This window comes from Melozone crissalis, unplaced genomic scaffold, assembly GCF_028551555.1.
Source record: "Melozone crissalis strain CALT ecotype California unplaced genomic scaffold, PUWL_Pcris_2 ptg000107l_1, whole genome shotgun sequence".
In the NCBI taxonomy this organism is placed as follows: domain Eukaryota; kingdom Metazoa; phylum Chordata; class Aves; order Passeriformes; family Passerellidae; genus Melozone; species Melozone crissalis.
The window spans coordinates 3,872,964-3,895,569 of NW_026535884.1; the positions used below are offsets into that span (position 1 = coordinate 3,872,964).

The window sequence follows — 22,606 nt, forward strand, 5'->3', positions numbered from 1 at the left end:
TGGAACTTCTTAAAGGAAACTAAAGCACAGAGGATGGGGGGATGGAGGGGCAGCCCCTGTCCCTGGGGATGCAGCAGGGAGTGGGGGCTGCAGGAAGGAAGGAAGGAAGGAAGGAAGGAAGGAAGGAAGGAAGGAAGGAGGGAATTCCATGGCCCAGGCTCTCCCAGCTTTACTGAGGTGTTGCAGGCACAGGAGTGACCCCAGAGCTCCGAGCACCTTCACAGGGGGGGCTGCTCTGCAGAGCCCCTGGTGAGAATCGGCCCCTGGGGCTGGGACAGGCCCTGCTGATGGCTCTGGATTCCACATCGATCCCTCACTCTGCAGGAACGACTCACCTGCTCTGCTGAGCGAGCTCTGATTGTTAAACATGGCCAGAAATGCCCAGTGCCTAAAGCCAGCCCTGCCAGCCCCTCCTGGGCAGCGGCTGCTGCTGGACAATGTTTGTTCCTGCTCTTCTTGCACCTTGTTTCTCGTCATGATTTTAAATATTAATTGATAGAAATGGCTTTTCACTCCCAAGGAGCAAATCCTGGGGAGTTTTGGGGTGGGTTCACTGCAGGTATGGCCCTGCATGGAGTGCTGGAGTGGGGCAGAGGAAAGCCCCACTGTAATTCTGCCTCGCAGTCTGTGCTGCCCCGGGACCCTTCACCTGTGCAGCACAGTGAGGCTGCTTGGTGCTGACTGAACATTTGACTGTTCTGCTTCTTTCCTGCAGATTTCCTCCTTCAGAAGTGCGGGAGCCTCATGCCCAGTGAGTGACTGCATTTCCCTGGACGCAAATGAAAACTCATGATGTGCTCAGGTGAGTGGCTTTTCCTGGCAGACAACAGCTGGACATGGACATGTTGCTATTTTTTTGGGGGGTTATAAAGGGAGAGAAACTATCACAAATCAGGGGGAAAAACCCAAACAAGCAAAATTTCCAAAGCCAGGCTTCCATGAGCCGCCACAGGAGCGGGGTCTGTTCTCTGTGTGGGTCCCAACACGGCAGTAAAGCAGAGCACAAGAGACTTGAAATGCACAAAAATGATCAGCTACAGCTACAGTTGTTTAGTTTCCCTTGAAGAAATAAGTGGATAATACAGATCTGGAAATCATAAGGCTGAGAACATTTTTCTGCATACTGCATAACAAAAGAACCCCTTTACATAAGACAGTAATAATGCCCATTAATGACTATATGGCAGAGTTTAATCCATGCATATGATTTAATAATCGCAGAAAAAAACATACAAAGAAAATAAAACCCCACATAAAAAAAACAAAACAAAAACAAAACCTGCTCAAGCATAATCAAAATTCCTTTTGCATTGCACTTTAGAAGGAGAGCTGCACCTAGAGCCAGTCTCCAGTATCCCAAACACACAAGGGCCAACCCCTGTATCCACAGACAGGTTCAGGTCATTGACTTGGTGTGACTGTTTCTTGCTCCCAACAGTTTTACATTGTCCCAGAAATTCCACTCCTTTCATATTTCTTCTTTTTTGTACCTAAAACATATATATGAACTTCTTTGTTAATGCTCACAGTTACTATAATGGTTACTATAATGGTTTCAAGCAAACAGCTCTTGTTTAAAAAAAAAAAAAAATCTCTCTAATGTACTGTAAGTAAATACCATAATTTTAGGATTGGAAGCCGCTTTCTGTCTACTGGGAAATAATTTTGAAGCTTACATAGTTTGCATTAATGTCCAAAAGCAAATAAAGATTACTGGAAATATGTTTCTTCTTTTAGAATAACTCTGGGTATGATGATGCATAGGGGGTTCTCTTTTTTTTCCTTTTTTTTTATTTTATTATTATTCTTTAAGGTAAAGAAAGTGTCAGCATTGCCTAGAGAAGATGCTGAGAAGAAAAATGAACTGGAAGGCACATCTGCAGCCCCAGATCACATTTTCACTTGCTTGAGCGTGTCAGAGGTGAGTGTTTATGGGTGAAAATTAATTTTCTCCTGATCAGTAAAGCACCAGCTTTATTTGTTAAGCACTTTTGGGAGCATCTCTGCTGCTCCCCAGCTTGGGTCATACACAGCCACAAAACCAGGTTCTATCTGAACCAGCAGCTCAGGGGGAATTCCTGCTCTGGGGACTCTGGACCTGCTGGATCCTCCTTTGCTTACAGGGACGCTGATGGGAGGTGTCAGTGGTGGCAGATTGGGTTCATGGTTTGCACAGCTGTTAGGGCAGAATCTCAAATGCTTGACATGTACATCTTAGAAACAGGGAATAAAATGCAGAGTAAGATTCTGACAAAGTGCAGGTTTTAAAAAAAAAAATATATATATATAAAAAACCTCAGCACCACCCCCAAGGCAGTGATGGTTTGCTGCATTGTATCCTGGGGCCACGGCTTGGATCCCAAAATTAAAGTAATTTCTCTTTTTAAAAACAAAAAAAGTTTTTTAAAAAAAGATGTAGGCTTATTCACAGCAGCAAAAATGTTGGTTTTCTGTTCTGTAGTATCCGACACTGCAACGTTGGACTCTCCTTGGGCACAGAAATCCTGACTGACAGTTCGGAATGGAAGCAGGGAAATACTGAATTCATGGTAAGATGGTGCAACAAGATGAGTTTTCCAGAAAACTGAAAGCTGAAGATTTCAGAATGACTTCAACACACGGATGTCTCTGCTTTGTTCCTCTACCAACTGATCATCCATTTCCTTCCTTTCTTCTTTCTCTCTTTCTTTTCCCAAGGCTGACGTGCTCCTGGGTGAAGTCTCTGAACACGGGGGGGTCTGTGGGGCTGGGCTGGGGCTCTCAACCCAAGCCCTTCTGCTCCCCTCATCCCCTGCACACTCCTCCAGCTTCCCTTCTTCCTGTGTCCAGGGCAGGAAATGGACATCATTCATTCTAAGGAAAAAAATCAACTTGGAAAAGCACTCGGAACTTCTCCTACGCCCACGTGACGGGATGGGACCGCGATGGCTTCTGAGATGGCTGGAAAACTGCTCCTGACATGGATGGCATCATCACCAAGAGGGGCTTCTGCACAAAGAATCCCAAAGCCTATAAAGTCATTAAAAATTGTGCATCGAAGGTTTTTTATTTTTTGTCTTTTTTTTTTTTGTTTTGTTTTTAAAGGTTCATTATAAAAATCTTGTTAATTTTTTTTTTAATACCAAGTCTGTGTAATGAATTCTTTTAAATAGCTTATAAGAAAAGTCGGTTTGTTTTTAAATTCCAAAATGTTCCAACAGGCAGGAGAACACAAAGCCACTGCCGTGCTCACCTTGGACTCTGGGTTCAGCTGGACCACACTGCTTTGCTTAGAGTTTGCCAGTAGAAAATTTGCTGTGGACTTAAAAGTATTTTTGTTTACAAACACTTTGTGTTTTCTAGGCACAGTAAGATGTTGTGCTATATGGATTGGGAAAAAAAAGAGGCGGAATTCAGTGCTTCTGTTCTAGAGAGTAACAACATTTGCCTTCCAACTACTGAGAATCCATATTCCTAAAGTGTGTGCCAGGACACCGCTACTCACACGTGCACTCCCAGTCCCACTCTCTCCCTCCCTGTGCTGGGGATGAGGGGTCAGTTCTCCATGGGGCTCGAGGTGCTCTCACTGCTGGGCTGGCTGCTGGCTTTGGGCCACAGCTGTTCCTGAAGTTCCTTGACCACCTTCTCCAGGTGCTCCCGGGCCTCCCGCTCGTGCAGGAGGTCGGCACGCAGCTGCTCCCGGTCGGCCTCGGCGTGCTGCAGCTTCACCTGCAGGTCCTCGATCTGGGGGACAGGCAGACAGACAGGGCTGTGGGACACAGACCTTGCACTGGCCAGGGGAGCAAACAATGTCTACTCCACACATAGGATTATCAAGATAGAGGTAAGGAAGGAATTCCCTGTTCCCTTTTTCCATGCACTGCTGCAGCACAGTGCCTGCTTAGCTTTGAAACCTAAACATTCCCACTGAGTCCAGCTCCAGAAAGGAAGGTTAAGAAACAGCTCAAGAATTCCTTAGTGCCACAGAATCTGGTCACTTCTTCAAGCATGGCTGTTGTTTCTTTAGGCAGTGACAGCAGCTCAGCAAAGCAAACCCCAGGTGTTGACACAAGGGATTCACTTTCAGCTCCTTTACAATAATTGTTAATGGAAGTGACCAGAAAGGGCCTTGGCTGCTGATGGGCCAGGCCTCCCCAGCTATGGATTAAAGCCCTGCAGTGTCCCCACTCTGCTCCCAGCAGCACCTGCAGCTGCCCTTGGCCTCCCTGACCTCCCTGCTTGGTACTTGCTGACAGAAAAGGCAGAGAAAACCCCCAGGACCAGAAGGTGCAAATACCAGAAACAGCACCCAGTGAGAAAGGAAATGCCAGCAGTCATCAAAGATTGCCACTTAACAAGGAAGGGAAACCTCCAATGTTTTGGGCTAAAATGCAGGTAAACCTCCCCCATCCATGTTTGGATTTCAGTATCAAGGTAAGAAAAAGGAGGGCATAAACCACAGCTCCTCAATGGGCATTAAGCATCTAATACTTTAAGCCTACACAGAGGCATTTCCACCCTGGCCTGATGCTGTTTCTGTCAGACTGAGCCTGTCTAGAGAACTGCGGTTTCCTCAAAAATAATTTGTGACCAACTTCCGCTTGCACCCCAAGCTGTAGCTACAAGGGTGTGTAAAGCTTTATTTTAAAATTTCTCAAGACTTTAGAACTTGACACCCCTGAGCCCCCAGGCCAGCCCAGGCCGTGTTCAGCTGCCCTGGTGCTGCTCCCCAGGGCCCTGGGGGGGGAACGCCCAGCGCAGCAGCCCCAGGGAGGCTCTGTTTAGTCTGGACACCCCTTATCAGTGAGACATCCTGTGATGCTGAGAGGAAGCCCCACATCATTTCCTGCTCCTGGCCAGACGTGTCTCAGCGGGAGCAGGCGGCCACTCCCCTTCCCCTTATCAGAGCCCTGGAGATTGTGAGCTTGGCTTCTGCTCTTCCCTCCTCCCTTAAAGCCACCACACCAGGGACCTGCAGCTCCCACCTCCAGGAGCACCTGTGTCTCACCACAGCCTGCTCCAGCACTCCTGGAACTCCCTCTGCCATGAGCTTTTCAGGGCTGAGTTAAACTATGTAAAGTACTTGAAGGACATATAAATACACACAAATTAAAGTTTGTTAAACAGAAGCTTTTGAGGACTATGAGGGAGCTACAGGGGCACCTCTGTGGCAGGTGCATGGGATGAGGTTAAATTCAGGCTCCATTTTTTGCCCTCCTGCCCTCTGTTATGCCTGTCCCAGCTCAGGAGCAGGGTGGGAGCAGCAGGAGGGAGCTGAGGAGCTGCCCCAGGCAGGGGAGAGAGCCAAGGAGCTGCTCCAGGCAGGGGCAGCAGGAGGGAGCTTGAGGAGCTGCCCTAAGCAGGGGGCAGCAGGAGGGGAAGCTCAGGAGCTGCCCCAGGTGGGAGCAGGAGGGAGCTGAGGAGCTGCCCCAGCCCTGCAGGGGACAGCAGGAGGGGAAGCTCAGGAGCTGCCCCAGGTGGGAGCAGCAGGAGGGAGCCCAGGAGCTGCCCCAGCCCTCAGGGCCTCACCTGTGCTGAGTACTTGGCCCGCAGCCGGCCGGCCTCGCAGCCCTTGTCGCACACGCGGATCTGCCGCGCCTGCTCCAGCTCCCGCTTCAGCCGGATCCGCGACTCGTTCGCCTCCTTCATCTTCTTCTCGTTCTCGGCCCGCAGGCGCTCGATCTCCTTCCGCAGGTTGCGCTTGGCCTCCGTCGCTTCCCTCAGCTTCTCCTTCTTGGCCACTCTGAGGAACTCCAGCTCCTGGACACAGAGGCAGGTGAGCAGTGAGTGTGAGGGAAGCCATCCAAGCCACGTTCCCACCTCCTGCTGCCTGTGACCGAGGCAGCCCAGGGCTGAACCCCGCTCTGAGCTCCGCACGAGCCCTTCTCCTTTAAATCCTGTGGAGTTCCTGCACTCCGGCTACCCCGAAGCCCAGGATAACAAAAAGCTCAGCGCTACAGCCCCATTTTGCTTTGTCAAGCAGAATAGCTGCGACCATCTGGGCCTGAATAAAGATGAACTGCAGTTGGAGAGAGCTCCAGCACCAGCTCCACATTCCAAACCACCCGACTGCAGTGCCTGGGCTGGAGCTGAAGGCTCTGAAGATGCACAACGTGGAAAGTGCAGTTCTGAGTGTCCTTTGTGTATGGAAAAGCTCAACAGGACATCAGAAATCAGCTCCATTTTATCAAGCCCCCACCCAAAACCCACTCAAAGCAAGGACAGAACACAAACTGTGTCTTTCCTAGCTCTGGGGTGCTGTAGGTGACTGGGGTGAGCCCCAAGACTCCTGACAACCAGCTCATGGACTGTTCTGTCACAAAAGCTGGAAAACTCCAGGATAAAACCTAAACCTGAATGGAAACACATTTTGCTCTGGAAACTGCCACTCCCCCTGTCAGGCTGGGAGCTGCTGCCTTGGAATCTCAAACCCATGAGGGAACCATTAATTTCATGGATAATGATAAAGAACCTTCAAGGAACAAAGGAAGAAGCCCCTAAGCTGTTAAAATACATGTTCACAGCAAGCACAGAGATGTGGCTCACGTTTCCTAAAGGGTTAAATTAGAAACTAAAGATCTATTTTTTCCCCCAGAAGCAGCATTTCCTCCCTGCCCGAGTCAAACCCTCCAGCCCTGCTTGCTGTGAAGTTGCACTGCAGGGTCATGGGAAATTCACTCTTTTGACAATCTCACTTCCCAGCCAGGCTGGAAGTGAGCTTGGCCACGCCTCTGGAAATGCACACACAGCCCCTGGAAGTACCCACATACACACACAACCCCTGGAAATACACACAGCCCCTGGAAGTACCCACATACACACACAACCCCTGGAAATACACACAGCCCCTGGAAGTACCCACATACACACACAACCCCTGGAAATACACACAGCCCCTGGAAGTACCCACATACACACACATTATGCATAAATGTTTACTTTTAAATACATAAAACACAGATTTTGCTCAGGGTAACTAAAAAAGAGAGCATCACTGCAGGTTTTGTGTCTCAAACCAGGCGCTTATTTACTCCACCCCATGGATTCCAGCCCCAGCTTGGGACCAGCTCCACACCAAATATTCAAAGAGGACACACAAATCTAAGCTGGCTCCCCCTCTATTTCCCTGCACTCTTTTTACCCCAGCTCAAATAAAAGGCAGTTCCCCCATCACTGAGCTCAGGCCTGCCCTGCAGTCCTGCCTGACCATGGACACACTGATGGATCCAGGAATTCCAGAAATAAGGAGCTGCTTCCCTGCCTGAAGCTCAGCAGTGGGATGCCTGACAAAGCCCTTACTTCAGCTGTGGCTGTGTCCCAGGAACACCCTCCCTCACAGAGCCTTTAAAACTCCAGCTAAAGCCTCCAGAAATGTTTCCTGTTCAGTGAAATGAAAACAAAATAAACTCTGCTGGACTAGAAGATTTTTTCAGTAATGAAAAGATGTTGATTTTGGTAACCATGGATTTATAACCCAAGGAAAAACAGGTGGCAAGCTTAAAAACATAAGACTGGTTCCTGTGCTTTGGTTTCCCGGCTGGATTTACAAACAGAGCCCCAGCAAAGGCTGTTGCTATTTGGGAAAAATGAGGCAATTCCTTTTTCAGAGCTGCCTGCTGGGCTGTACCTGGCAGGGCAGGGCAGGGCAGGGCAGGGCAGCCTCACCTGGTGCAGGCTGCGCTTGGCCTGCAGGGCCGCGTTCAGCTTCTCCTCCTGCTTCACCCTCATCTTCACCACCTCGTGCAGGAACTTCTCTTTGGCTTCTTTGGTGTCCAGGCCACTGTCCAGGGCCTGCCTGAGGTGCTCCAGCTCAGCCTCCAGCCCGCTGCTGTGGGGGTCAGGGTGTGCAGCCACCTCGTAGGAGCTGTTGACGGGGGCTGGGGGCTGCATCCCAGGGGAGCTCATGTCCTTGGCAGAGCTGGAGGAGGTGAAGGATGGGGAGGAGAGCGAGGATAAGGAGGAGGTGACTGGAGAAAAGGAACATTGAAAATTAATTTTAAAATGTCAATAATTAAGACGTAATTATATACAGCTCGTATATATATTATACAGCTCCAAATGTGCTGAGGCCCTTTTGTACAGAGACACTTGATAATCAATTTTAAATAGGAAAGGAAATGAAAAACCTGCTCATTTTGTACTTTGATACTTGAAAAATGATGAAAATGCAAACTTGACTTCAGGGACTGAGTTCAATTTGTTTGAGCTGTGACTGTGCAGCTCATGTCACAAAGGTACCATGGAGGCACTGGGCTCCCACAATTCCATTTAAAGCTCATGAAACTGCACAGGAACCCCTGCAAAAACCCCAGCCCAAATAAAGGCAGCCACAACTGTCACTTACATTCTTCCCTGGTTTCTACTTCAATCTCTGCTTCCGACTCCTTGTCCTCCTCAGGGGCTGTGCTGGCCGCGGTGCTGGCGGCGCTGGCGGCGGCCTCGGGGGCGGCCGAGTGCTCGGGGCCGTGTTTCCTCTTCCTGGGCTGCCCCACGCCCGGCCCCTCGCTGCCCCGGGACACCACCGTGGCACAGGGGGGGTTGCTCACCATCTTCTGCTGGGCTGGAGGGGCCAGCGCCACGTTGGGCGCCACGGCGCTCTCAAAGCTCTTGTAGGAGTAAAAGCTGCGTTGGGGGAGGCAGGAGGAGGAGAAAAGGGTCACAGTCCTGGCTTTGGAGAGCTTCCCCTCCAAACACCACAGTGAATCCCACTGATTTCCACCGGCTGAGAACCAACCCATGGCACTGCTCAGTGTTTTAGTCCCTCATTAAACCCAGGGATCCCATCCCAGGAGCACCAAGGAGATGAGACCTCCCAGAGCCTAAAAGCCCTAAAGCTGCTTCCTCTGCTCCTCATGGTGCTGTTGTTTTAACCAACGGCACAGCTGGACTTTCATCTCTCCATAAATGTTGTGTAAACTCAAACCAGCACTTCCTTAAGGAAGACCATGGAGTGGAAAAGCATCTTCTTGTGCCTGTGATTCTGACACACACCTGAGTGTCCATGTGTAAAACCACAGGTACAACAACCAGCAAACCTTTGGTTAAACCCTGGTGTTAAAGGGGAGCATTAACACCCTGGTGTTAAAGGGGAGCATTAACAAAATTCCATTAAATACATGGAATTTTGCAAAAAGCAAAGCAAAGACTTTGCAACTTCAATTTAGCACCTACAGCATGATGTGGTATCAGATAAAATTTCTCCTGGAGCTGTTGTAGGTGGGTTTTATCCAATACTGAAATCAGCCAGATTTCTCACAGGAATACCAAGGACACTTAGACCACTTCTCTCCCTACCTAGTTTAAAAATTAGGATATTCTGATAGGCTTTTTCCCTTTTATTTTCCTTTTTTAAAAACCCAATCCCCACAGTTTCTAAGAAACTTATTCATAAGGGCAGCACAATATGTTCTCCATAACATTCCCTAAAAACACCTGGTCACTGAAGTCAAACTTTCCAAAGAAATCATCACCCTCAGGCAGAAACCTGGCTCGGAGCTTTTCAGACTGCCCAGCTCCAGTCTGGCACAGGGATGTTGAACTGCCCTGACACTTTGTGCTCTCAGTGTGACACCAAGGTCCCACCTGCGGGGGGTGACTCACTCAGGGCTGCTCCTGGCCTGGGTGTCTGGACAGGTCTGACAGGCTGAGGAGCCAGATCCCTCCAGGGCACACAGAGGGGTTGGGGAAATCTCTGAGAGCCAGGAACCCCAGGGCACACAGAGGGGATGGGGAAATCTCTGCTGCCCTTTGGCCTCCCTGGCACGGTGGGGAGGGAGGGGATGGAGCTGGGCTGGGACAGGAGCTGGTACCAGGGACAGGGGCCTGGCATTGGCTGCACCTCCCTGACCCTGCCCAGGACCTTCAGTGACTGCCCCCCAAGTGTCCACCCCATCTCAGCAGCCTCCACCTGACATTTCCATGGCAGGTGCCACCTTTAACCCTTCACGCACAAACCAGCGACGCTTTTTGTGTTTCCTTTCTGCAAACGAAACCCTGCAGCTGCCAACGCCCTGACTGAGCACAGGGACAAAGCCAGGGGCAGCTGGCACCCCCTGTGCTGTCCCTGTGCCCTTACCTGTCCCGGATGAGGGCGGGCAGGTGGCTGGAGAGCTCCTTCTCGCTGGCTGACACCGCGGGGGACCAGGGCCGGAAGGCGGAGAGGCGCTGCCGGGGGTGCACGCAGCCGATGCTCTGGGGACAGGCAGGACATCAGTGACCCCAAAAACCTCTGAGAGCATCAACCCCCCCAGAGGGGACCTGGGGCTGCCCAGGGCACCCTCAGTCATCCCCACAGCTGCTCTCCACTGGCCACGACCTCCTTGCTCAGGGGTTCTGCTGGCCAACGAGCTCTGTGCAGTTTGGAGGGATCACAAAGAGCTACGAACCCACACAAAGAGCTACAAACAAATCCTGAGCCTTGCAGGGTTCCTGTACCTCAAAGGCACAAGGGAATTCCTGACTTCCCTGGCACAATCCAGGTCAATGAGCACTGGAGGGTGACAAGGAATCTGGGGGGACTGTGTAGCTCAATGCTGACTAGGGAAAGGATGGAAATGTTACTAATTTAGAAACCCTGGGCATGTTCTTTCCCTCATTTTCTCCTCTGGTCTCAGTAGTGATGCTTTGTGCATCTCTCTTGATGACAAAATATTCAACAATCACCTTATTGGATGAACTGGATAAGGACCGTAACCAACTGGACTGTTTTTCCTTCTCAGAAGAAGCTGGAGATTGGGAAGCAGAGTCATCTATTTTGGGTTTTTTGGAAGCAGGAGGATCTGAAGAGACCTGAAACAAAAGCAGGAAAAATCAAAGTCAGATTCCTCATTTTGCAATCAGCTTAGAAACAAGTTCTAAAGCAAAAGCAAATTTTGTTATTTAGAAGGAAGAAGCTCTGGGTGTTTTTCTTCTTTTCTCAAATGCAAGGCCAAACAAAGGAGTGCAAACAAGGGGCAGACACAGACTGCGACATAACACACTTCACTCCTCCATGGGAGACGCTGGGGTCAAGTGTGCATGGCACAGCAGAGATGGGCAGTGATCAAAGGGAGACACTGCTCCAAGCTGAGGAGAACTATCAGCCTTTTATGATTTTTGCATGCAGAAAGGTAAGTTTAATGTGGTTGCTGAACTGGAAAGATTATTTTAAACGAGAACAGAACAGACTTTGTTATTCTGTTTGCAGTGGTTGTTATGCCGATGACTTCACTACCCCACAGCTGCAGTGGATTCTGGGGGTGCTGCCAAGAGCTGCTTTGCCTTTTCCACAAGTGGCTCAGCTTGGCCCATAAATCATCCTCAAGCATAAGAAAGCCCTTTGGCAAGCAAAATCCCTTTCCTTCAACACTGTGAAGGAATAAAATTCCTATAGTCCCAGCGTGGCTTGCAAAAAAATTGGTAACTACTGGTTTAACTGGTGCACTGGGGATACCAGCTTGAAGGGCTGCCAGTACAAACACCTCTCACAGCAGGGAGGGAGAAGGTTCTGGACCTTTTGCTGCATCACGACCAGAAACAATAAAAGAAACATCCCAGCCCTGTTTCTATTCCTTTTTGTGTCTTTTTGCAGCTCTCCACCTTTCCCCATTCCCACTCAGCCTGGCTCCCAGAAGGGTGGCACAGCCACCCTGCAGTCATTAATAATTGCTCATATTTGCATTCATTTGTCTCATCACTGTGATTTTTGTGGGCAAACAAGTGTTGATCCAGGTGTGTCTGGAGAACCTGGGCTGGCAATATCCTGGGAGCCTGAAATGCTCCAGCCCAGTGACGGGAAGGACCTCATTTGCCAATGTCCTGTGCTCTGAAAATCAGTCCCCTCAAGGCACCTTCAGCTGGGAACTCAGAGAGTGCTCCTCCAGCTGCTGCTGAGCCCTGAGCACTGTGATTTAAATGATTTACCTGAAAAGCACCTGCAGAACTGCCCAAGTGCCCTTCTCAGGGCTCCCTCCTTGCCAAGAGCTCTCTGACTGCACCCCATCAGTGCCCTGATCAGGAGGGAGTGACACCCTCGGCCCCTGCAGAGCCTGCTGCTCCCGTGGGAGCAGGGCAGAGCCCTGTGCAGCCCCTGCCAGCCCATCTGGCACTGCCCTGTGTGCCCTGCCAGCCCAGAGTGCCCAGCAGCGTCACCCCCCAGGCCTGCAGGGCTCAGCACAGCATTCCCTGGCACGGGGAGCCTGGGGCAGCTTTCCATGCACAGCAGATGAAGGAGGATGACACGGGAGGGCTGGGGGGGTGTGTGTGCAACCCCCAGGACAAAATTAGCCCGTGCCAGTGCCAAATTCCAGCTCCATGGGATTTGCAGCAGATTCTCTGGGCACAGCTTCAGGCTTCCCCAGGGCTGCCCAGCCAGGGCACGGGCCCTCCCCTCACACCCAGCTAGGAAAGGGCATTCCTGGGCCCTTCTCTAGAAAACACAGCACAAAGCACTGGGAGAGATTTGGTTTTGCTGGGGAGATGCTGCCTGTGCAGTCAGTGACTGCATGGGAAAGGCATTTGGCAGGGGCTGCTGATCCCAGCCCATCCACCGGGGATGGGGAGCTGTGTGGGGAGGGGACTCGGCCTGCAGGCTGGGGAGGAAGGGGGGCTTGGAATGGAAAAGGCAACAGGTGGCAAGACTCAGCATGGAAGCCATCCCTCCCTCCCCACGTCCGTCCGTCCGTCCGTCCTGAACATTCTGTCCAGGCAGGAGCAGGAGCAGGACAGGCCCCAGGCTGGGCCCAGAGCAGCCCCCCAGCACCCCCAGCTCTGGGAATGGGGAGCAGGGACAGCCCTAGACAGGCTGGGGAGATGTCTCAGAATGATCTCCTTTGCACTTTTAAAGGAATTCTCTCAATCTCTCTCCACTGTCCCCCTTCTTTCACCTTCAGGGCTGACCCCAGGACAGGAGGGGCTGAGCACCCCTGGGAAATGCTGCCCCAATTCCCTGCCCAGGAGCTGATCTGGAAACATGGGGTGCACTGGAAACAAGCAGCAAAGGAGGGGAGCACACAGGGGAAACCAGGGCTGTGCTCCCCCAGAGGTGCTGAGGTTTTCCTGCCCTGGAATCATCTCCCACCCCAGCACTCCTGGGAGCCCAGAGCTGGAGCAGCACCCCAGGCACTCAGGGTGCTGTGAGCGAGGTTTGGAGCTGCTGTGCTCACTGCTCCAACCCCTGTCCCACCTGCATTCCATGGATCATTCCATGTTTGAGGCAGAATTGCCTCTTGGCAGATGCTTTAAAAAACCCACCTTGGATTTAGGTTTCACTTTAACAAGGTAAAAAATGCACCAATTCCAGCAGTTTCTGCTACAGGAAGAGACTCAGATGTGGAACAAGGCAGACACTGAGCACCAAATCTGCTCTCCCTGTGACTCAGCCATTACATCCCACTGCAGGACATATTCCAGGCACCAAATACCCCACTCTGACACTTCCAGCCCAGCCACAGCAGCCAACAAACCTTGGGACTGTTTCAAATGGGGATGGTTTGATTTCATTTCTTCCTCTGTGCCAAATAATGAAACACACACCAAGTTGCAAAAGAAATACTGAAAATCTGATCTAGCTTTTTTGCCATCTTCATAAACGATTTATGAAACACTCAAACAAAAACTCCAAAAGACTGAAATAAATATTTCCTTATTTCCTATTCATTTTTATTTCCATTGGAGGCAATTTAATAATCTGCTGTCAAATGGGCTTTGTGCTGGACACAGCCACTTGTTAATAAACATTTTCTCCAATCCACAGATGGAACAAACTTCAGGATACAAAGTGGGCCCAGAAATGCTTACATGAAACATTTACTTAAGCTTTGGGACTGTTGGTTTCTGAAGCAAAATTTAGGGGGAAAATAGATACGGAAAGATTTATACAGTCACTAAAAAAAGCTTTCAGAGGTGCATTCCAAAGGGAAATTTGGGCCTGTGAACTTTGCAGCCATTTTAAGGCAAACCGAAATGAGGCGGCTCAGCTTGGCCTGCAGCCAGCCAGGGCCACATTTGACATGTCAGATCAAATTTTCTACTTCAATTAAATATTACAGTAACAAACCATGAGACCAGTGGAAAGAATTTTTGACCCTCTCCTTCTCAGGAAGACAAACCTTCCCTGGAGCTCAGCACCAGGAGCAGAACCAGCAGCTGCAGGTCAGGCACCTCAACAACACCTTTTGCTACAAATGCGATGGAAAATGAGCCCAGAAATAATCTTATATTTGAAGATGTGGGAGTGCTCACAGGTATGATTCTGGGTGCCCTAGTGTCTACCAAAATACATTTCCTGAATAATTCACTTTTATTTCCCCCGCTGTATCCCAGTGTCACACATCTGGACTGAGCAAAGGCTTTTGCTCCCTCCTCATCCTTTGCTTCTCTGCCCCAAACACACAACATGTGGTACTGAGAACTGGGCTGCTTTTGCCATCACCAAATGGAAAACACTTAGGAGGCCTCCATACCTCTGAAGTTTTAGCTTGGAAATGTACCTTCAAAAATCAGCCCATGCTCCAAATCCTCCCCTACCCTCTGCTGATGAAACCTCCCCAGCCTGGGTCTGAGCTGGGCAATAAATCCCAAATCCTGGTTAAAGACAGGGATGTGGTAAAGCAGGGCAGTGACACAGGTTTGTCCGAGCTGGACATCCTCCCCAGCCAGGTGTGGCCGCACTTTGTGGGAATCCATCCCTTGGCTCATCCCCTCCTTCAGAACAGGGACGGGAAATGTGGGCCCTGAACTTCATTTATTTCTTTAGAAATAAAAGATTTCATGTCCCCAAAGCTACTGAGCTATCCCAACCCAGAGAAATCTGCAAAATTAATTGGCAAAATACTGCAAGGCTGCAGAATTCCATTTCGTATCCTTAAGGCAGGTGTAGATCAGAAACATTGCACTGCAAAACCCAGCTGGAAAGGCAGGGATAAGCAGAGAAAAGACAAAAACTGGGCTGTAAATGTGGTGTCCTCTCCCTGTGTCGTTGTCACCCGGGCTCAGGCAGCCTCAGCCCAGCCCGGGTGGAGCTTCCTGTCCCCGCCTGGGCTCGGAGGCTCCGCCGCGTTCTCAGCGGGGCAGAACCGCCCGGGCTGGGCTGTGAAACCCCGAGAGGGCCAGGCAGGCCCTGCTGGGGGGAACAGGCCCGACAGCCCGGGCTGGAACCACAGCACAGCAGCCCTGAGCCAACAGGAGCCCCCTGTGCCCCCCAGGAGCACAGATCTCTGCATTTCGTGGTGCTCTGAGCTCCAGAAAACACCTGAGCAAGCAGTGTCTGAGCCTGTTCCTGCCCCACGAAGGGCACGGTGAGAAATGCAAGTGGAAGTGAGGAAGAGAATTTCCAGGGTCTGTTCTGGGTGGCTTTCCTGGGTCACTTGGTGAGCACAGAGCAGTCACAGCAGCTGAGCAGCAGACACAGGATGGGAACACCACTGACCCATTTTGAAAGGCTGCCATGACATTTATCTCCTGCTTTGCCTTGGAACAGAAGGATGCAGAGTTTTATTTTAAGCCCAGGGAAGTGCTGGCTCTGAGTGGCCACTCCTCCTCCCAGGACACGTCTTTCAGGCTCCTGCTGGCACAGGGATTAAGAAGTTCCCCAGTTGTGTAAATGGCATTTCAGAAGGAATGTTCCTTGACCAGTGACAAGGATTCAGATCTGCTTCTGGAGGTTACTGAGACCACAATTCCCACACCTGGGAGCTGAACTTGGAATTTTCCACGTGCTGCTCTCACAAATCACAGCCCTGAGTCTCCCTAAGAGCCACACGAGAAGGGAGAGGGCTCTGACAGATTCTTTCAAATTTCCAGTTAAACTCAAATTTAAAAATGCCCACTGGAGGTTCTGCCATGTGGGAAAAGGGCCCTTTATCCACATCCTTTAAGCCTCCAGGAGCACGTTGCCCATGGCCAGAACACTTCTTGCTAAAGCCTCTTTGTGACGTGCTCCAGAAGTGATTAATAAGGTATTAGAGCTCTTTGTAAGGACTGCACTTTCACGTGGATTAGAGGAATAAATATATTCAGGTACAGATTGAAAGCTGGGGAGGGTTGTCTCCATAATAAAAAAAGCTAAAAATAAAGCTGTGCCACGGAGCTCTAAGAAGATTTACTGCTTGTCTACTGGAGATATTTAAAAGAGAAAAAACCTACCACACTGCAGTGTCAGTTCCAGGGAGCGTATGGAGCATTTGTTTTATTTTTCTTTCTTTTTTTTTTTTTACAATTTTGGTTTCATTGGGCAGGAATCCAGACTTTTTTCCATCTTCCCTCCTTTTTTTTTTTTTTTTTTTTTGCTGCTCTGGTGGAAGCACAAGGACTCCTTTTCCCCTGTCATTTTGGGATGTGTGATTATGGCAAGTATTTGCTTTCTATTCCTGCCTTGCCAGCACACCCAGGGTGTCCCCCAGGGGTGACCTGGGGGGATCTGCACCAACCAAAGCTGCCAGGCACAGGGGGGAAGGAGCTGAGCAAAAATCCCTCCTGCTCTCCCTGTCCCAGGGTTCTGTGTCCTCCCTGGCTCTGCACAGGGCTGATTTTCCATGCAAACACCTCCCCAGCTGGGCTGGAAGAACTGGATAGGAGAGGAGATGGTTTGGTCATGTTGGCAGCATTGGGAGGTTCACCTAAAAAAAACCTGGGAACTGAGTTTTTCTCACACCTGTGCAAAAATCTTTAATTTCTATGGAAACATCTCCAGAATTTACAACAGCACAAGTGAAAAGGGACTGGGCTGTTTTATTTCAGACAGTTTAAAGCAAAGTCCTGCAAGTACCCTTTGATGAATTCATTGTGTAAAGGCAAATTTAAATTATTTTCTAGAACACTCTACATAGCCCCTGGCATAAGTCATCATGCTTTTTCAAAGCTTCTTGGCTAGCACAAAAGAAATAAAAAAAACCTCTTTTCTCTCCTGTCTCAACATTTCTTTCCTTTTATTCCTTTAGCACAAAAATTAGGCCAGATGACATCTGCTGATTGAACACAAGGCATTGCTAGCAGGCTGTGCTCCAGCAAACCCTGCAAGCACCTCCCAGGCACACCCAGAGCCACAAAGTTCAGCCTCAGATGGGGCAGAAAAGGCAAATCCCTCCTAATCCTCACCCCCTGCTGAAGCTGCTGGGGTTCTTGGGCCACTGCAATTTAGGAACTTTTCCCCAAGTTCCATGAACTTGGACATGATGAAGATTCTACCTGGAAACCTGCACTGATAAAAAATGCTCAGCCAGCTCACATGGCTGTTTAACCCCTGATCTCTACAATTATGCTTTTAATTTATTGTTCTCCTGCTACATCCATCTTTGATATAAATATGGATCTATAAATCAACTCTTCACGTCTTCTGCTAATAATGACTTCTTAATAGCCATTCTCTTGGTCCTAAAATTCTAGGAATCTTTAGTAGTTGCTCACAAAATCAGTATTTCCCATTCAGAGTGATTTTGATTCCTGCAGAAATCCCAGAGAGCACAGAGCACAACCCCATTGAGGGGTGAGACCCTCTGCCCAGACGGGAACACTGAAATAAGCCAGAAAAAAAAGGAAAAGCCACATGAGAATGTGGCTACCTCAGTGTTAAATCCCTCCAATGAAGCACCCCTGATTTGTTGATTTTTCTGGTTAAAATCCCTCTGCAAAGAGCTGATCATTGTCACACGATGTCCTTGCCTTTTCCCTCCTGGCTGATGCACCTGGAAGCCTTTTCCACTGGCTAAGAGGCTGTTTTGCCTTTCCAGTGGAAACTAAATGTTACAGCTTGAAAAGAATTCCCTGCCCTGTGGTTGGAATCAGAACAAAAGAGCCGAAATCCCCTTGCCCAGGGCAGGGCAGGGGGCTGAGCCCAGGGCAGGGCCCCTTTGCCTCTGGTGCTGTTTGGCAGCAGCTCCTGGGGTGCCCTGACAGGAGCAGGGGAGGCAGAGTGACCAAGGGAACGTGGCCAGGGATCTGTGCTGCACACACGGGGAGGGCTGGCCCACAAAACACTTCTGGAATGGGAAAGAACCAAGTGATGCCAGCAGGGTCAGCAAGGAAAAGCAGAATTCCCTCTGTGCCCAGTTTGTGGGCTCACAGTGCTGGGAATTAAAAAGCCCTTTGTGAACAGAATTTTCTCCCCACATTTTCTCTGCCATGCAAGCAGGCTCTGTTGCTGTTACTGACTCAGGTTCCAGCTCCATCTGCTCCTGGGTTGTGGGGACAAGTCCACTCTGCCAGCCAGAACCTCAGTTTGGTTTCCAATGTTACATAAAAGGAGCAGCATTCCCCTTGTGACTTCCCCTAACTCCAGCACAGTTTAGGAAGCCAAGAGAGGAGAGAGGGAGCTCTAAAACTGATAAAACTGATGAGCTTTGGATGCTGTTTTGCCAAACTCCTCTGTGGTACCTGGGGATGGAGCTGCCAAGCTGATTTGGGTGTCCCCAAGTCCCCTGGGGCCCAGAATCTGCCCCTGCAGAGCCACCAGCACCCAACCTTTTAATTCTGGGAGGAAAAGCAAACAGCACAGAGAAAGCCAAGTCAGTGCCCAGCCTTGACCAATTCTCCCAGTCCAGCTGTGGAATTCACTGTCAGCCCTCACCCTAACGTGGCACTGGTGCCAGGCTGGCTCTCCTGGGCTGGCACACGTGTGTGAGGGTGTGACACTGCTGCTGAGGGCAGGGGCAGCGCCCTGCCAGCCTAAGCTGGGACAGGAGCCTGAGAACATCCCCAGGAATGACCTCAGAGGCTGAGGAGCCACTGGAGCACAGCAAGCACAGCCCCCCCTGCCTGCCCTGGGCACACCCACCTGCACTATTTACATTATTTCCTGCATCCCACTGCAGGAAAATCCATTTTGGCATTTTAGCAACACATCTGGGTCGTTTTTTGGTCATACAGAATAAAAACTGTACAAAACAATTGGGATCCTCAGGCTGCACAAAGGCAGCACTGCCCTACATTTATTTTTCACTGCATTTCATTTATTTGAGATGACCACAGGGAAAGCTGAGAGCATTCTGTGTGCAATGACAGGACACAGAGCCAGGCTCTGCTCTGCAGCCCAGCACAATGAGGAGTAGGGAAACACCTGCAATTACCTCCAACACCTTCACAAGTCACTGTAACATCCCCACAGAATCTGAATTTTCTGCTCCACCCAGCGCCCAATGCAGTTTTTAAACCCAAGGCTGCTTTACATAAATATCAGTGAAAGTCAATACATTGGCCATGGATTAATAGTCACAAATCCTATTAAGGTTACAAGGCAGAGCCATGGAAAACCCCCAGTCCCAGTGGGAAAATAAACCAGAGCAAGGCCTCAGATCCCAAAACCTCACACCTTGAGTCCTTCTATCAGAAGATGACTCAAGAAGAGGAGCAACCATACAGTTATAGATATTTTAGGTAATTAAGATAACTATTTTTAAATTATAGGTATTTCAGCCAATGCCTTTAAGTTCCTGAGCAAATTTAACATCCTCCAAAGAACTCAGCTTTCAGTCAAGCCCTGCAAGAACACACTGAGCAACTTCTCCACACACAGAAGAGAGGGAAAACCTAAATTTCCTGTTTCCAGAATGTTTTGAGAGCTGCAGACAGGCAGATGCTTCCCTGAGCAGCAGACAAGCTCGGTGCTCTGCAGTTCCAGGAAAGGCACAAGCAGCTCATCCACTTTAGGGCACATTTATTACTCCTGAACCTCCCAGAGCTCCCAGGATAAAGGCAGACAACCAATTACAGTCTTAGACTTCCAAAGCTCATTTTGCTGCCTTCAGAAATAAGCATCACATGCTCCTTCCACCAGACATGGAGTTAAGGAGGGTTAGGGGTGGTTTAAGAGGGGAGGAAGGAGGAGGAGGAGGAGGAGGATGAATGAAGGAGAGGAGAGAGCCCCTGAGTTTGCTCTTTGAGTTTGCTCTTTCTGCCAAAGCAGCTCTGCTGTGTCAGGAAGGGTTTGCTTTGGAGGAACCTTTCCATGTTCCAGTGAGTGATTTGTCTAATCAGAATTAATTTTACCCACAACACCGGGGTGATGCACTCACAAAAGGATTTTTATCCTTTGGTCACCTTGAGAAAAGAGAAACACTTCCAACAGTTACCAAAAATTTAAAATAACTGAGCAAAATCACCTGTGGCATTGCTGGGGTGTCCTGTGCAGGACCAGCAGTTGGACTTGGATGATTTTTTTGGTCCCTTCCAGCTCAAGACATTCTGTAAAAATAATATCCCCTACACTGGGATGTTCAACATGAACCCCATCACTGCAGAAGAAGCCTTCAGCACATTGTCTTGTCCAATAAACAGAATTTTGACACAAATCCCACCTGTTTCTCTGCTTTTTCCCAACATAAACTCCCCTTTTGACTACAGGTAAGAGGAAATGCCCCATGTGTGAGAGTATGGAGAGAGAAAGACACAACATTTCAAAAAACCTACTTTGTGTAACATCAGATGAGGCAGCAAAAGATAATTTGAAGGGAAAAATGGAAGGGGAATAGGATGGGCAGGAGGGGAAATCTGGGACACTCCAAGAAGGCTCAGAGTTCTTGTATAACAGGAGAGATTTGGAGCCTTTAGGGGAGAACTGGCTGAGCCATGCTGAGAGCAGCGTGACTGCTCGGCCACATGGGCTGTGTCTGCTGCAACTCTATTCATAGGAGAGCAGAGAGGGAGCTTTCACTGTGCACATCCCCCAACAAAACCCCTCCTTTCCCTCCCCACTGCACCCCCCTGATGGCCACAGTGACAATGTGGGGCTCAGGATGCCCAGAGCCCCCAAAGAGGCTCCAGTGCCCCCCAAACCAAACCCTTGCACTGAGGGCCCCCAAGGCACTGCCTGGCCCCAGCTCATCCTCACCAAGCACTCAAAGCTCTGTTTGCCTCTATTCACAATTAACAGGCTTTAAACACAGATTTTTAGTGCTGAAGTGAAGGATTTAGGCCTGGCTTGGTGGGTGTACAAGTGCTGTTTGTGGTGCCCCAGCAATAAACACAGCCCTCCCCACTTGGCTCTCACTTCTCACTTTGCTGTTACAATGCAAGTTCTATTCCACATCCCCCTTCTGTGTGTGCCACGGGCCTGACCCCCATAAAGATGGTCAAATAAATATCTGGTGACCTCACAAGTATGAAAATAAGCTTATTTGAAAGAAAAAAGTATATCTTCAGGGGGTTTGGCAGTAACTTTCAATTATTTTTAATTGCCTGGAAAATTAAAGTAAGAAAATAGTGTGGTATAAATGTTAGGGCACATTATTAAGCAGTTTTCATAATATCTTAGCCATAAGCTTAACAGACAAAAAGGGTTTTTTTAAGCCTAGGTCATCTGTTCAATATGAATGGCCTGTCTGTTCCCAGACTTCCTCAAGGGGTAACTGAACTGAAATATTCCATGATAGAAACCAGATTCAGAGTGACCTGGTAGGCAGAGAGAACTCCCCAGAACCTTCAAGCTTTGGGTTTAATTACAAACCACCACAGAGCCTGGACTGCAGCCCGAGAGCAGGAACACAAAGAAAGGGGTGAGGGAAAGTTTGGAGCTCTAAATGCCAACATCCTTCCCCACTTTCCTCTGCTTAAACCATGGGGTGAACTTTGATTATTGTCAACACAACCAACTTCCAAACTGCACAGTAAGCAAGATTTCCAAAATATCAATCCAAGGCCTTTCCTTCTGTGTTTCTGCTCATGGAATTGTGCTCTCACAACACTGACACTGCCCCAAACCCAGCATGGGGCCCAACACAGAGCTGAACTCCAGGGTTCATATTTGATTTTCTTCTTGTGTCTGATACTTGGAAGCCTCAAATCCATCTGGGTTGAACTTTTCTAAGGCAGCCTCTGATGCAGTGATGACACACACAAGGCTTTGAGAGATACTGGAGGGTAAAGCCATGGTGAGCAGCCAGACCTTACACAGCAGAGGTTTGTGCTGTCCATCCCCTGGGCAGAGCACAACTGTGATGTTTTGGCCACAGGGTGTTATAAATTGGCAGTAAAGCCTGACCTGAAAGTCTCAGGTCAAGGCAAAGCCTGACTCAGCCCCTGAGTGCACGAGAGCATTGCTGTCACATCAGGGGAGCTGCACAGTGTCACTGCTCTGGGACACTGAGGGTTCACACTCTGCACTTCAGGGCTGTTTTCATCCATCCAGCACACAAGGAATGATAAATAAATAACAACTCAGGGAAGGATGTGGTGTGTATCCATCTAGAACAGGGACAGGAAATCTCTGTCTGATGCCAGGAGCTGAAGGGAGGGTGGATCATGCACAGAAGGGACTCAGTAACCACAGGCTGAGTTTGCAGGAAATTGTGGTAAAATGGGTGAAGGGCTCAGATCTGTGGGGTGACAACAGAAATGTCAGAGATCTGCAGTCAGGCACACAGTGCCTTGCTCCTGGGAGGAAGAACAGAACTCTGAGCCATTTCCAGAGCTCAGATTTGGCACAAGGTCCTGCAGGACATTGGGTACTCCTGGGCCACTCCATCTCTGTGTGCACCACACATTCCAGAGAGACAGGGATGAACACCAGGGAGATGTCTGTGTGGAAAAATGCCCTGACATCTTCCCAAAAGGACCAGCAAAACCTCCGTGCCAGTGTCACTCATCATGCCAGCACAATCAGTCACATCCCAGTGAAGAATCCAACAACAATGCGGTCCTGGGAGATGGGTAATCCCAA

General features: G+C 49.6%; 1 protein-coding gene across 1 annotated transcript in view; it reads right to left on the reverse strand.

Moving 5' to 3' along the window:
• Positions 1–1,173: 1,173 nt before the first annotated feature.
• SKI (SKI proto-oncogene) overlaps positions 1,174–22,606 on the reverse strand; it is a 98,585-nt gene continuing 77,152 nt past the window's right edge. Inside the window, exons 3-8 of the mRNA XM_054291992.1 lie at positions 10,642–10,767; positions 10,055–10,170; positions 8,324–8,601; positions 7,645–7,946; positions 5,509–5,739; positions 1,174–3,723 (exon numbers count right to left, since the gene is read on the reverse strand). Of these exons, the coding sequence (XP_054147967.1) occupies positions 3,535–3,723; positions 5,509–5,739; positions 7,645–7,946; positions 8,324–8,601; positions 10,055–10,170; positions 10,642–10,767 (1,242 nt within the window). The 3' untranslated portion in view covers positions 1,174–3,534. The remainder of the gene's footprint in view (positions 3,724–5,508; positions 5,740–7,644; positions 7,947–8,323; positions 8,602–10,054; positions 10,171–10,641; positions 10,768–22,606) is intronic.